Source organism: Pecten maximus, chromosome 11, assembly GCF_902652985.1.
Source record: "Pecten maximus chromosome 11, xPecMax1.1, whole genome shotgun sequence".
Lineage (NCBI taxonomy): Eukaryota > Metazoa > Mollusca > Bivalvia > Pectinida > Pectinidae > Pecten > Pecten maximus.
This window is the reverse complement of record NC_047025.1, coordinates 31,149,322-31,163,572: the sequence shown is the minus strand read 5'-3', so window position 1 is coordinate 31,163,572 and position 14,251 is coordinate 31,149,322. Positions and strand designations below refer to the sequence as shown.

At 36.3% G+C, this 14,251-nt stretch overlaps 1 protein-coding gene across 1 annotated transcript; it reads left to right on the top strand.

The window, feature by feature from the left end:
• The first annotated feature begins 465 nt into the window (after nucleotides 1-465).
• Nucleotides 466-13,821, top strand: LOC117338102 (solute carrier family 35 member C2-like). The gene is made up of 10 exons (XM_033899301.1): nucleotides 466-593; nucleotides 4,396-4,596; nucleotides 5,037-5,187; nucleotides 8,248-8,311; nucleotides 8,912-8,984; nucleotides 10,557-10,725; nucleotides 11,974-12,057; nucleotides 12,537-12,712; nucleotides 12,977-13,100; nucleotides 13,646-13,821. Exons 2-10 carry the CDS (start codon nucleotides 4,408-4,410, stop codon nucleotides 13,756-13,758), a joined length of 1,143 nt encoding a protein of 380 aa, XP_033755192.1. The 5' UTR covers nucleotides 466-593; nucleotides 4,396-4,407; the 3' UTR covers nucleotides 13,759-13,821.
• The last annotated feature ends 430 nt before the right edge of the window (nucleotides 13,822-14,251 follow it).

Genomic DNA, 14,251 nt, shown 5'->3' with positions numbered 1-14,251 from the left:
CAAAAAATAGGCCAACAGACGAACCGGTTTGTCCCCATGTGCGGTCCAAACGGTTGGACCAGTTGGATCGGTACTGTTCGTTTATGAAATAAAGACGGACATAGTAATTTTATATTGATTTCAGACGAGTCTTCATAAAGACTTCCAAGGCCTGTTTTAACATTTGCAGGCCCGTCAAGATATAGGGCCTATATGTTTGAATTATTAGATTTAAAAACTGACGTATCGGTTTGTCCGCATAAACGAACGTCGAATGGTCGTTTTGGTACGGCTTTTGGGTATGCGTATTTGAACAAAATAAAACCCTACAGTAGAATGAAAAAAAAAGTTTTTATTGACTTTGTAGCTTACCCAAATAAAAAGAGCTACTGTAGATCTACATGATACGACATTTTCTATAATTTATTTTCTACCACTTAAGCGGTAATTGTGATGTCGCTTACAACAATGTGCATGTGTCGTGTGGCAGCTGCTTGTCAGTTTTGTGAGTAGGTGATAGGCCTATATGAAAAGCAAGGACATTTTGTGATCAGTGTTGACGTGGACTTTTATAATGCCATTTTTATAAAGGTTCCATCTACCTCTAATACAGGGTAAGATCGTTGCATAACAAAGTCTACACCGTCTCAGTCAGACCTCCACTAGAACCCTACTATAAGCGACAGCACAACCTAACGTGAAGAGTGGTATTATAATGCTACTGTGCCTAGTCCCTGTGTTCCCCTCTCTACAACCCCCACAATATATAGAGGGTTATTATAATATACTGTATCTGGTTCCTGTGTTGCCCCTCTCTACAACCCCACAATATATAGAGGGGTATTATACTGTAGTAGGAGTGGAAAAATGCACGGCCAGACCGGGGTTCGAATCCTGGACCTCCGAACACTAGCCGGATGCTCTACCGATTGAGCTACCTGGTCGCCGATGATCGACCCGGTCCAGTTCCGCTACACTCTTCCCTCCCTTTTTTTAAGTCTTCGACCCCCCGAAGACCCAACAACTCACAACCCAGGTTGGGGATCCCCTTGTCAAGTATTCACCTCACTTGAAACAAGGTTTGGTCAAAGCAGAGACTTGTATATCACATGTGATATACAAGTCTCTGGTCAAAGGCACCAAATGTAGTAGGAGTGGAAAAATGCACGGCCAGACCGGGGTTCGAACCCGGGACCTCCGAACACTAGCCGGACGCTCTACAGATTGAGCTACCTGGTCGCCGATGATCGACCCGGTCCAGTTCCGCTACAATACTACTTGATCTGTTCCCTGTGTTGTCCCCTCTCTAACCCCCACAATATATAGAGTGGTATAATACTACTTTATCTGTTCCCTGTGTATTGTCCCCTTTCTAACCCCCACAATATATAGAGGGGTATTATAATACTGTATCTGGTCCCTGTGTTGTCCCCCCTCCAACCCCAAAATATATAGAGGGTTTGTATAATACTACTGTATCTGGGCTGTGTTGTCCCCTCTCCAAAGGGGCCGAGTGGTTAAGGTGTCCTGACACTTTATCACTAGCTAGCCCTCCACCTCTGAGTTGCGAGTTCGAAACCTACTGTGGGGCAGTTGTCAGGTACTGATTGTAGGCCTTTGTTTTTTCTCCGGGTTCTCTGGCTTTCCTCCTCCTCCTCCTCCAAAACCTGGCACGTCCTTAAATGACCCTGGCTGTTAAATAGGACATTAAACAAAACAAACCAAACCCCTCTCCAACCCCACAATATATAGAGGGGTATAATATTACTTTATCTGGTCCCTGTGTTGTCCCCTCTCCAACCCCACAATAAATAGAGGGGTATTATAATACTACTGTATCTGGTCCTGTACATGTGTTGTCCCGTCTCCAACCCAACCCATGAAAGGACATGATACTGTTTCTGGGTCCTGTACTGCCTCTCTCTAACTCCCACAAATCTAAAGGGACGTTTTACTATGTATGGTCCCTAAGGATCTACATACCCCAGTGGCTTAAATGAGCATTCTTTTATTCAATGAATGAATGAATATATATATATATTATGTATATATTAATGTTTTATGTTACAACATAGAGATAATACCATGCTGGGTTACCAAAGGCACTTATATTAACGAAAATGTTCGAGTCAAAAGTTTGTTACAATTAACATATGCTTGCACTAGTATAGTTAATTGTTAGAAACAAGCTGGATAGCTTTTTAGCCCACCATCATCAGATGGTGGGCTATTCAAATCGCCCTGCGTCCGTGGTCCGTGGTCCGTCCGTCCGTCCCTCCGTCCGTCCGTAAACAATTCTTGTTATCGCTATTTCTCGGAAAGTACTGAAGGGATCTTTCTCAAATTTTATATGTAGGTTCCCCTTGGTACCTAGTTATGCATATTGCATTTTGAGACCAATCGGAAAACAACATGGCCGACAGGCAGCCATCTTGGATTTTGACAATTGAAGTTTGTTATCGCTAATTCTCAGAAAGCACTGAAGGGATCTTTCCCAAATTTCATATGTAGGTTCCCCCTGGTGCCTAGTTATGCATATTGCATTTTGAGACCAATCGGAAAACAACATGGCCGACAGGCAGCCATCTTGGATTTTGACAATTGAAGTTTGTTATCGCTATTTCTCATAAAGTACTGAAGGGATCTTTCTCAAATTTCATATGTAGGTTCCCCTTGATGCTTAGTTATGCATATTGCATTTTGAGACCAATCGGAAAACAACATGGCCGACAGGCAGCCATCTTGGATTTCGACAATTGAAGTTTGTTATCGCTATTTCTAAGAAACTAATGAAGGGATCTTACTGAAATTTCATATTTAGGTTCCCCTTGATGCTTAGTTATGCATATTGCATTTTGAGACCAATCAGAAAACAACATGGCCGACAGGCAGCCATCTTGGATTTCGACAATTGAAGTTTGTTATCGCTATTTCTAAGAAACTAATGAAGGGATCTTCCTGAAATTTCATATGTAGGTTCCCCGCGGTGTCTAGTTATGCATATTGCATTTTGAGACCAATCAGAAAACAACATGGCCGACAGGCAGCCATCTTGGATTTTGACAATTGAAGTTTGTTATCGCTATTTCTGAGAAAGTACTGAAAGGATCTTTCTCAAATTTCATATGTAGGTTCCCCTCGGTGCTTAGTTATGCATATTGCATTTTGAGACTGATCGGAAAACAACATGGCTGACAGGCAGCCATCTTGGATTTCGACAATTGAAATTTGTTATCGCTATTTCTAAGAAACTAATGAAGGGATATTCCTGAAATTTCATATGTAGGTTCCCCCTGGTGCCTAGTTATGCATATTGCATTTTGAGACCAATCGGAAAACAACATGGCCGACAGGCAGCCATCTTGGATTTTGACAATTGAAGTTTGTTATCGCTATTCCTCAGAAAGTACTGAAGGGATCTTTCTCAAATTTCATATTTAGGTTCCCCTTGATGCTAAGTTATGCATATTGGATTTTGAGACTAATCGGAAAACAACATGGCCGACAGGCAGCCATCTTGGATTTCGACAATTGAAGTTTGTTATCGCTATTTCTGAGAAGGACTGAAGGGATCTTTCTCAAATTTCATAAGTAGGTTCCTCTTGGTGCCTATTTATGCATATTGCATTTTGAGACCAATCGGAAAACAACATGGCCGACAGGCAGCCATCTTGGATTTTGACAATTGAAGTTTGTTATCGCATTTCTCAGAAAGTCATGAAGGGATCTTTCTCAAATTTCATATGTAGGTTCCCCTTGGTACCTAGTTATGCATATTGCATTTTGAGACCAATCGGAAAACAACATGGCCGACAGGCAGCCATCTTGGATTTTGACAATTGAAGTTATCGCTAATTCTCAGAAAGCACTGAAGGGATCTTTCTCAAATTTCATATGTAGGTTCCCCTCAGTGCCTAGTTTTGCATATTGGGACCAATCCAAAAACAACATGGTCGACAGACAGCCATTATCGCTAAATCTTAAATTTTATATATAGGTTCCCCTTGTTTGAAAAGTACTAGCTATAGAGGGCTGTTTCTGAATTTACACAGATTAGTAAGACTTAAAGGAAGGGAAAAGTAGAGAAAAGATCAATCTGACATGGAACCTATGAAGATCATTCAATGGTGGGCGCCAAGATCCCTCTGGGATCTCTTGTTCAATAACATATTCCCTGAACAAAACATTTGACTTTCATTGTCACTCAATGAATGTTCTAAACAAATTACTTAATTACTGATAGTATATGGTGCAGAACTTCCTTGGCAGGAACTAGATTATTAGCAGTTATTTGTACAGATAACTTTGTTTTACTGGAAATGAACAGTAGAAACTATCCTTCTGTAACTAATTTGTCATCTCTTATGTCTGGTATCGAAGTGAAATGCTTAAAATGTTTTTTTTTTTCAATTTCAGGACTTGTTCATCATGGGAAAAAAGAAAAAGCACCCAGACTTGCAGAGGTTCAGAGGACTTGTTAGTCCTACAGCAACAGCCGTCAAGAAGTCTGTATGTTCTGTAGGATTTATAGTATCAGCCATCAAGATCCTGGCCCTCGTCTTGTTTTATTACACATTTTCCATTGGTCTCACATTCTACAATAAAGCTTTCATTCATGTAAGTCTAACTGTATAGTTACAATGTACTTGTACTTCATACACTAGCTCCTTGTCAAGCTGTTGATGCCATTTAATCTTGCTTTATTATGTAACAGAGAAGTGAGTAGTGTGCTTCGACAGCGGATTAAACCTGCTGTTACCCAATACTTGCCAATCTGCTGAAATTCTCTCCGGCACCATTATATATAAGCTAGAAGGCAACTATATTACTGTGTACAAGTACCTGTTCCAAAAAAATTTCAAAAAGAAGTAATAATTTTAAGGTGCACTAATTGTTATAACAAGTATTGCTCATTATCAACAGACAAATGGGTATAAAATACAAATGTTACACTTGGGTACAAATTTGACAGTACAAAACTTTTGATTTTGTGTGGAATTGCTTATTACACACAAGAGTTAACACCTAATGTGAAGCTGTTTTCCTTTGTTTTGAAGCATTTCCAGATTCCTCTGTCTTTCACACTGTCTCATCTCATCATCAAGTTCATGTTGGCTGGAATGGTGCGATGGATTGTAGAATGTAGGACCAAGACTGAGAGGGTGAATCTATCATGGAGACCTTTTTTACTACAAATAGCTCCAACAGGTATTGTGTTACTAACACAGATAGACTGCATCATGTAGATAGTGCTCAAGACGAAATCTAACAATAGGCAGAAGAGTCATGTAGGTGTTACTAATTAAAATATGAATAACTAATCAGTAGTTATGCTTATCATTTACACTAGGTACAGTATTATATTACAAATACACTCATTGCAGTTCAGATAGTTCAGGCCAGTGTGTTGTGAACAGCCTATTGGTGTTTGTTGTTGGGGGTGGGTCATTGGAAAACTGTAATATATTAAGTTAGTTGTTCCTAGTAATACATTTTAGTTGCAGTTCAGACAATGTCTTCTTTCAGTTAGTCTCAACAGCTGGTGTCATCTCATTACAGATATGTATCTCTATCAGGTTTTATTTCATTATAATGATATAAGCTATTCCAATATATCACCTGCCTCTTTTTCTAGGTTCCAATGATGTCTTGTATTAGAGGTAGCCCCAATTACAATGTAATTTTTAGCTCACCGGTTACTGTAACCGTGAACTATAATGCTGTATCCCCAGCGTCGGCGTTGGCGTCCTACCCCACTTTAAAGTTTTTGGGATCAGTTTGTGGAAAGCTTCTAAGTCCAAAAGTATACACCTCATACCCTTCTAATTTGGTTTATACATTACGGTATTAGAAGTCTAGAAGTGATGTTATAGCAAAACCGTACAGAAAAAAAATTGTGATTTTTTTCGCATTTTACCATTTTGTGGACTTTTTTGGCACAAACACTCACTTCAAAGTTTTGATGGTAAGTCCAAAAGTATGCACCTCGCCCCCTTCTAATCTGGTTTATGCATTCATTAGAGGTCCAGAAGTGATGTTATGGCAAAATCATGCAGAAAAAAATTGTGATTTTTTTTTCGCATTTTACCATTTAGTGGATTTTTTTGGCACAAAAGCCCTCTTTAAAGATTTTGGGGGTAAGTTTTTGAAAGCGTGTAAGTCCACACCCTTCTTATTTGGTTTATACATCCATTAGAGGTCTAGGAGCGATATTATGTGATGTACAATTTCAAAATGACATGCTTATACGTACATAAAAAATGAATGCATTGTGTGATTGCTGCTGCCGGTGAGCTTTCGTAATCATTGATTGCACTTGTTGTACTTTATTTCTGAGCAACTAAATAGCATAAAATGTTTCAACATTGATCTCTAAATAGTTACGAACTTAGGTGGCTTGAAGTTTGAAGTTATATCTTGCAACTGAAATCAGAAATCAAATTTCTGCAATATTAATGGTTTACTTTTCAGTTGGTGAAATACTTTGTTGCCATCAGATTTATTGCATTACTGAAGATTTTTTAGCCCACAATCATCAGATGGTGGGCTATTCAAATCGCCCTGCGTCCGTGGTCCATCGTCCGTCCCTCCGTCCGTCCCACTGTCCATCCATAAACAATTCTTGTTATCGCTATTTCTGTGAAAGTACTGAAGGAATCTTTCTCAAATTTCATATGTTGGTTCCCCTTGGTCTGTAGTTATGCATATTGCATTTTGGGACCGATCGGAAAACAATATGGCCGACAGGCAGCCATCTTGGATTTTGACAATTGAAGTTTGTTATCACTGTTATCACTATTTCTCAGAAATAACTGAAGGGATCTTTCTGAAATTTCATATGTAGGTTGCCCTTGGTCCCTTGTTATGCATAGTGCATTTTGGGACCGGTCGGAAAACAACATGGCCGACAGGCAGCCATCTTGGATTTTGACAATTGAAGTTTTTTATCGCTATTTCTCAGAAAGTACTGAAGGGATCTTTCTCATATTTCAAATGTAGGTTCCCCTTGGTCTGTAGTTATGCATATTGCATTTTTGAACCGATCTAAAAACAACATGGCCGACAGGCAGCCATCTTGGATTTTGACAATTGAAGTTTGTTATCGCTATTTCTCAGAGAGTACTGAAGGGATCTTTCTCAAATTTTATATGTAGGTTGCCCTTGGTCTGTAGTTATGCATATTTTATTTACGGACCAGTCAGAAAACAACATGGCCAACAGGCAGCCATTTTGGATTTTGACAATTGAAGTTTGTTATCGCTAATTCTCAGAAAGTACTGAAGTGATCTTCTGAAATTTCATATGTAGGTTGCCTTTGGTCCCTTGTTATGCATAGTGCATTTTGGGACCAATCGGACAACAACATGGCCGACAGGCAGCCATCTTGGATTATGACAATTGAAGTTTGTTATCGCTATTTCTTAGAAAGAACTGAAAGGATCTTTCTGAAATTTGATATATAGGTTGCCCTTGGTCCCTAGCTATATATATATATAGTTATACATATTTCATTTTGGGACCAGTCAGATAACAACATGGCCAACAGAAAGCCATCTTGGATTTTGACAACTGAAGTTTGTTTTCACTATTTTACAGAAGGTACTGAAGGGATCTTTCTCAAATTTCATATGTAGGTTCCCCTTGGTCTGTCGTATTGCATTTTTGGACCGATCTGAAAACATTGTCGACAGACAGCCATTATCGCTAAATCTCCTTGTTTGAAATGTACTGGAGGGATCTCAATTTACACAGATTAGTAAGAGGAAGGGAAAAATAGAGAAAATATCAATCTGACATGGAACCTATAAAGATCATTCAATGGTGGGCGCCAAGATCCCTTTGGGATCTCTTGTATATCAATCTGATTAAAACAAATCTTTACTTGATACTCACTTAATATATGTTCACTCAAGCAACAAATTGACTTGAATGTAGAGAATCAGAATGGCATTGAATATAAATCACATTGATTTTTTCATGCAATATCACAAACATTGCATGACTGTGTTGTATTTGAGATTGCATGCATTATAAATGAAACATTGAAAAAAAAACAGTTTTGTTGTAATGAAAAAACAACTTCTCTTTAATCATTCATTGAAAAAAATCAAGTTTTCATATGAAAGAAAAATAAAAAGTACATGGACATATGTATTTGTATTTTCTAGCACACAAAACTGACATACATGTACTTGTCTGCATGATACATGTACATGTACAGTACCAACATTTTAATCTAGAGGAAAACTTGAAATGTTTTTGTTGCAGGCATTGCCAGCAGCATAGACATTGGCTTGTCCAATTGGAGCTTCGAGTTTATTACTGTATCATTGTAAGTAATACTCCTCTGTGAATAAACTAATTCCAATGTTTAAAAAGTGTTAATGTTGCAATAAAACTTGAGTGTCTTGACATATAATTTTTTATAATATAGTTTATTAAATATTTTTTTCTTGTATTGAAATATTCCTGTTTGAAGTGTTGTATAGTATCATCATGGTATTCTTAATGTTTTCAGTAAATACAAAGTAAAGACCGTAGTCTTTTTTTCAAAGTAAATCTTTTCCAAATTTTTGTGCAAATTCTGAATTATAAGAATTTAATATTTAGCTTGTCTTTCAGCATTGAAAGCACAGAGACCTGGCACAAATTTCCAAACCATGTATTGGCCATGAGTTGGAAATTCAGTAATCTAGAAACACCTCTGTAATCCATGTATAGATATTTATGCAGAACATGTAACAAGTTCATATTGATTGCAATGGTGTGATGGATTGTAACACAGTCATTCTGTCGGTTAAATATTATAGTCATGTGTATATTCCACCTCAGAAGAGCAGACACATTGATTGATTCACTGAATATTAATTTGAGCTGTTTACGGTGTGATAGACTATTATCATCATCCTGATCCATGTTCTTTTCTTCACAGATATACCATGACTAAATCAACAGCTGTGATATTTATTCTGGCATTTTCCATTTTATTTAGAATAGAGAAACCGGTATGTACACAATATAGCTACTTTACTACCACTAGTTTACACTAACATAAAATTCAATCTTCATTGCAATATACAGAATTGATAAATAATTGTAGTAAAACTTGATTATAGTTATATGATCTAGATCTCATGACCATTTATTTAAATGAATTTATTTTAGACACATATCATATGCTCTACTTTTCTTAAAAAATTCCATTATCCCAACTTCTTCATATAATGTAAAAACATAAGTCAATCTTCATTGCAATATACAGAATTGATAAATAATTGTAGTAAAACTTGATTATAGTTATATGATCTAGATCTCATGACCATTTATTTAAATGAATTTATTTTAGACACATATCATATGCTCTACTTTTCTTAAAAAATTCCATTATCCCAACTTCTTCATATAATGTAACATGAAATAGGTCAGTTTGACATATACTGGGACATTGAAAAGTAATCATTGAATAATTTGGTTGCAACATATATATTAAAATGTTTTTGTTTTTACATGACTTCTTAAATTAGTATAGTTTATATATATATGTACAAGGTTTATCCTTACTCAAACAGTATAAATGTAACAATTTGTACGGGGCCGCGGTGGCCGAGTGGTTAAGGTGTCCCGACACTTAATCACTAGCCCTCCAACTCTGGGTTGCGAGTTCGAAACCTAGGTGGGGCAGTTGCCAGGTACTGACCGTAGGTCGGTGGTTTTTCTCCGGGTACTCCGGCTTTCCTCCACCTCCAAAACCTGGCACGTCCTTAAATGACCCTGGCTGTTAATAGGACGTTAAACAAAAACAAACAAACAAAAGTAACAATTTGTACAAGTGTAATTGCAACATTTCAAGAAGGACTGGTCTCTTTGTCAAGCTCTGGCTGAATGTGTTAGAGAAAATCATGTTTACATGTATGTCTATGTGACGAAATGGTAACTATATGTCATCGCACGACGCTGGGATATTTCTTCTATTGATATAGAGTATACGGTAAATTTAAATCTTGGCATTTTTTCTGGGCCGGTCACCGGGGCCGAGTCGTCGCGAGCTTTCAATGGAGTTTACGGGGAAAAAAAACTTACTTTACGTTCTTCATTTGACAAGTTCGAACTATCCGAATTGGTGTCAGTTATAAACATCCAGAGTTCGAACTATTACTAGCTAAAAAATTATTGTTTTTCTAGAAAAAAATGTGTGTTCGAACTGTCCGCGTGTTCGATTTAATCGGAGGTTTACCGTATATTACACACTGTATCGAATAGACTGCTGATCGGATCACAGGTGCCTGACTCGTTTTATAAAATAATAACATATAGAGTACATATAAATGAGAAAGTTCTCATTTATATGTACTCTATATGTTATTATTTTATAAAACGAGTCAGGCACCTGTGATCGGATGTAGATGTATTTCCCGTCCAGATCGTAAGTCTATTCAATATGTCTTGTTTATAGAGGACTTATGACAGGTTGGAATCTTATGATATGTACTTATGTATAATGGTTTTATTAGTACTGTGAGATTTTAATCCACTGTAGAAATGTTGATGTTATATGAATAGTTTTGTGTGTTTTCCAGAGATGGTCTTTGTCCATTGTTGTCCTGCTGGTATCTACAGGGTTGTTTATGTTTACCTATCACTCAACACAGTTTAATTTGGAGGGATTCATCATGGTCATGTCAGCATCCGTACTGTCAGGCTTCCGCTGGGGATTAGCTCAACTTATACTACAGAAGGAAGAAATAGGTATTGACAATATCAATCAAAATGTACGTTTGTATTTATAACTGAGTATCACACTCTAAATATACTGTTTTATTAAGGATCTTACATGATTATAAAATGCCTTGTACCATAATATGGGATTTAAACAAGTTCAATAATTTGAAATGTCACAAGCTTCCAGGCAAGTAATGTATGAAATAATTTAACAAATTTCATAAATTCTTTTATTGCATTGACAAGTGAAAGATTCTATTTATCACATAACTCATATCTATGAGAAAATAAGAGAAAACTCTCAAATTTTATCATACTAGGCTTGCTAATCTCGACTTAGACGGTTTCCTCCACCAAAACATTGACAGAACATGTGGTAGATGTTTTGACAGAAATTAAACCAAATGATTCAGCACTCCTTCATTTGTGTCTGCATGATAAGCTAGCTGTATAATAAGGTAGTTAAAGCACATGTTGTACAACCAGACAGGAACATGATGTAAACAGACAGATAATCTTGATCTCTCAGACCCAAAAAATAAGGTCAAGACTGCAGTTTTATGTTGTGTCCCTCCGTCCTTCTGTCTGTCCATCCTTCCTCACATTATCTTATTCGGGCTCTTAAAAAAAAAAAAATCTCTGACACTTTCTACATTGGCACTTCACACTTAGGGCATGGGTTCGTCAGTGTGTCACATACCAAAAGTCGGTCACTCTAACCCACATTTTGACCTTTTGACCTACTTCAAGGAAAAAAGTTTGTCTTGGCTCTATCTACTTCACTTCTTGACACTGGCACTTCATACCTGGGTCATGGATTCATCTAGGTCAGGCGGTGTGTCGCAGACCATGAGTAGGTCACTATGACCTACATTATGACCTTTGACCTACATCACAGAAAAAACTAGTTATGGCTCTATCCCCTACAATCAAATAATGAATTCAGGTATCACCATATCTTGGTGGTTGTGAGAATGTAAAAACCTGAACTAATACACAAATTAACCTCTTGGGTAAATGAAGTGTGTACCATAATGCATCTCAAATCACACAAAATACTGAGTAACAGCCCTTTGTGTTTCGTTGATAAAACAATTTTAACTGGAATATGAAGAAAATGAATTACTCACAATATACTGCCTTGGTCTTCATGCACTATAGATCTGAAAGTTTCATTTAGTTTGAATTTGTATAGCCTAATTAGATGATACCAACTCTTCTAATGAAGCCTACTTCATGCTGACCATTTGTATTATGCATATTTTGTGTTAATAGGTTTGTCTAATCCCCTTGATATGATGTACCACATACAGCCATGGATGGTCTTGGTGCTCCTTCCACTTGCTGCCATATTTGAAGGTAAATTCATGTACCCACTTAAACATAATGTTTTGATTATTGATACGTACCTTTGAGACATAACTCAAAAGATCAGCCTCATAGCGTGTTGAGGTTCTCCAAAATAAATGACAAAAATTTCACACACCTGCATTTTATTGCCATTCTTACACAAGTTGGGATTTATATTCAGGATTAATAAGGCCAACCCTGCCTGTATTTCTCGTTACTGTTAACAGTCTAGCTTAAATTGATAGCACATTAAATGATTACATTTTATGAGGCGAGTATGTATAGTTACAAAAATGAATAACCATGTATTTCTAAAACTGAATGATACACAGTACAACATTACATATCTAACATGCATTGTCAGCGTGAAAACGATATGCATTCTAGCACATGTATCAGTATTTTGATATTTAAAAACGTTTTCAGTGAAACTAGTATTCGTTTTTCTGGTGGATTAATTGTTAAAGTACCAGTCATTGTGTTTTCAGGCATTCCTCTTGCTACAACTTCAGATTTTTTCCGTTTTTACGACTACACCTTAGTTTTGAGAAACTTGGCCATGGTGTTTGGTGGAGCAGGTCTAGCTTTCATGCTGGAATTTTCTGAGTTTTTACTTGTAGGTCAAACTTCCTGTCTCACTTTCTCCATCTCCGGCATATTTAAGGTAAGTCCCTCATCACAAATACGTAGTTATTACCTTAAACATTTCATCAGAATTTATGGTGACAAAAAAGTTTTAAGATAAGGTTGATTTTATTCTGCATTTTCATTAATTTATTTCCTTTTATTGTAATAAATTTGTCAAGAAATAAATATTTATCTAGTAAACAAAGATGAGGCTCTTTTGACCTGTTGGTCATATTTGCAGATTTTCTGTACTTTAATTTCATTTTAATGTATTATTTCCCATGATCTTTTTCTTTTTTAGGAGATATGTACTTTGTACCTGGCCAACAAATTTAACGGCGATCAGATGAATACTGTCAATGTGATAGGCTTACTAGTGTGTCTATGTGGTATCACGTTTCATGTCATCTTAAAGGCTTTACATAGTAAGTATAGGCATCGTAAGTTATATTATCATGTCATCTTAAAGGCTTTACATAGTAAGTATAGGAATCGTAAGTTATATTATCATGTCATCTTAAAGGCTTTACATAGTAAGTATAGGCATCGTAAGTTATATTATCATGTCATCTTAAAGGCTTTACATAGTAAGTATAGGCATCGTAAGTTATATTATCATGTCATCTTAAAGGCTTTACATAGTAAGTATATAGGCATTGTAAGTTATATTATCATGTCATCTTAAAGGCTTTACATAGTAAGTATAGGCATCGTAAGTTATATTATCATGTCATCTTAAAGGCAATACATAGTCAGTTTAACATAAGGCATAAAAAAGTCTGATTCACTCGTTGTACTGGTATATCACTAGCAACATGCTAATATTCTCCTAAAAATGATGAATATGATGTATATCAAATTCTAAAATCTTGTTTTAAAGATCTGAAGTTCTTTATTTTGATATTTTTATCATTGCAAGACTTCAGGCCATAATTTTCATATTGCATGCATGCCTTTATTTATTTTTCAGGAGGGGACAATAAAAAGGCTGCATTAAATCGTGAAGAGATGATGGAAATGATCCGTGATGAAGGACAAGATTCTGATGAAGAAGAAGTATTTAATGCTTCCAGGGATAGATAGCACAGAGTACATTACATAGAGATTTGTTTTCTTAAAAAATATTTATTACTTTAATATGAAATATGGTTGTCATAATGTTTTTCTAGGTGATATTGGTGTATAAAGATTAATTAATCTTCCTTGTGATACAATTTGTTTTACCACTTGGCCATATTGTATAAATCATTATGTAAAATGTTTATCACGGGATCTGATGTTGTATATTTGATACATGATCATGATATTATATCCTTTAATACTATATTCCTTGCTGTACTATGATGGCCAGGTATCTATTGTTAAGGAGTCAGTTGGACAGCCATAAGGAATGCTCAGGTACTAATTATGAAAACTTGAATTAGGAAATAAATGTAGATTTAATACTAGTATGTCATAATGAAAATTGGTATGGTTTGGTGATTTGTATACTGTATGGACAGATTTTCTGATTTGGATGTAATGTCAACTTAATATTTAACTACTCATTATAAATATACTTTTATAACTTTAAAAG

What these genes read in the sequence shown, in the direction of transcription:
- LOC117338102 (XM_033899301.1), top strand. Translation starts at nt 4,408, where the DNA reads ATGGGAAAAAAGAAAAAGCACCCAGACTTGCAGAGGTTCAGAGGACTT. An exon ending in ACAATAAAGCTTTCATTCAT is followed by an intron (nt 4,597 to 5,036) that starts GTAAGTCTAACT and finishes TTTGTTTTGAAG; the next exon opens with CATTTCCAGATTCCTCTGTC. An exon ending in CATCTTAAAGGCTTTACATA is followed by an intron (nt 13,101 to 13,645) that starts GTAAGTATAGGC and finishes TTTATTTTTCAG; the next exon opens with GAGGGGACAATAAAAAGGCT.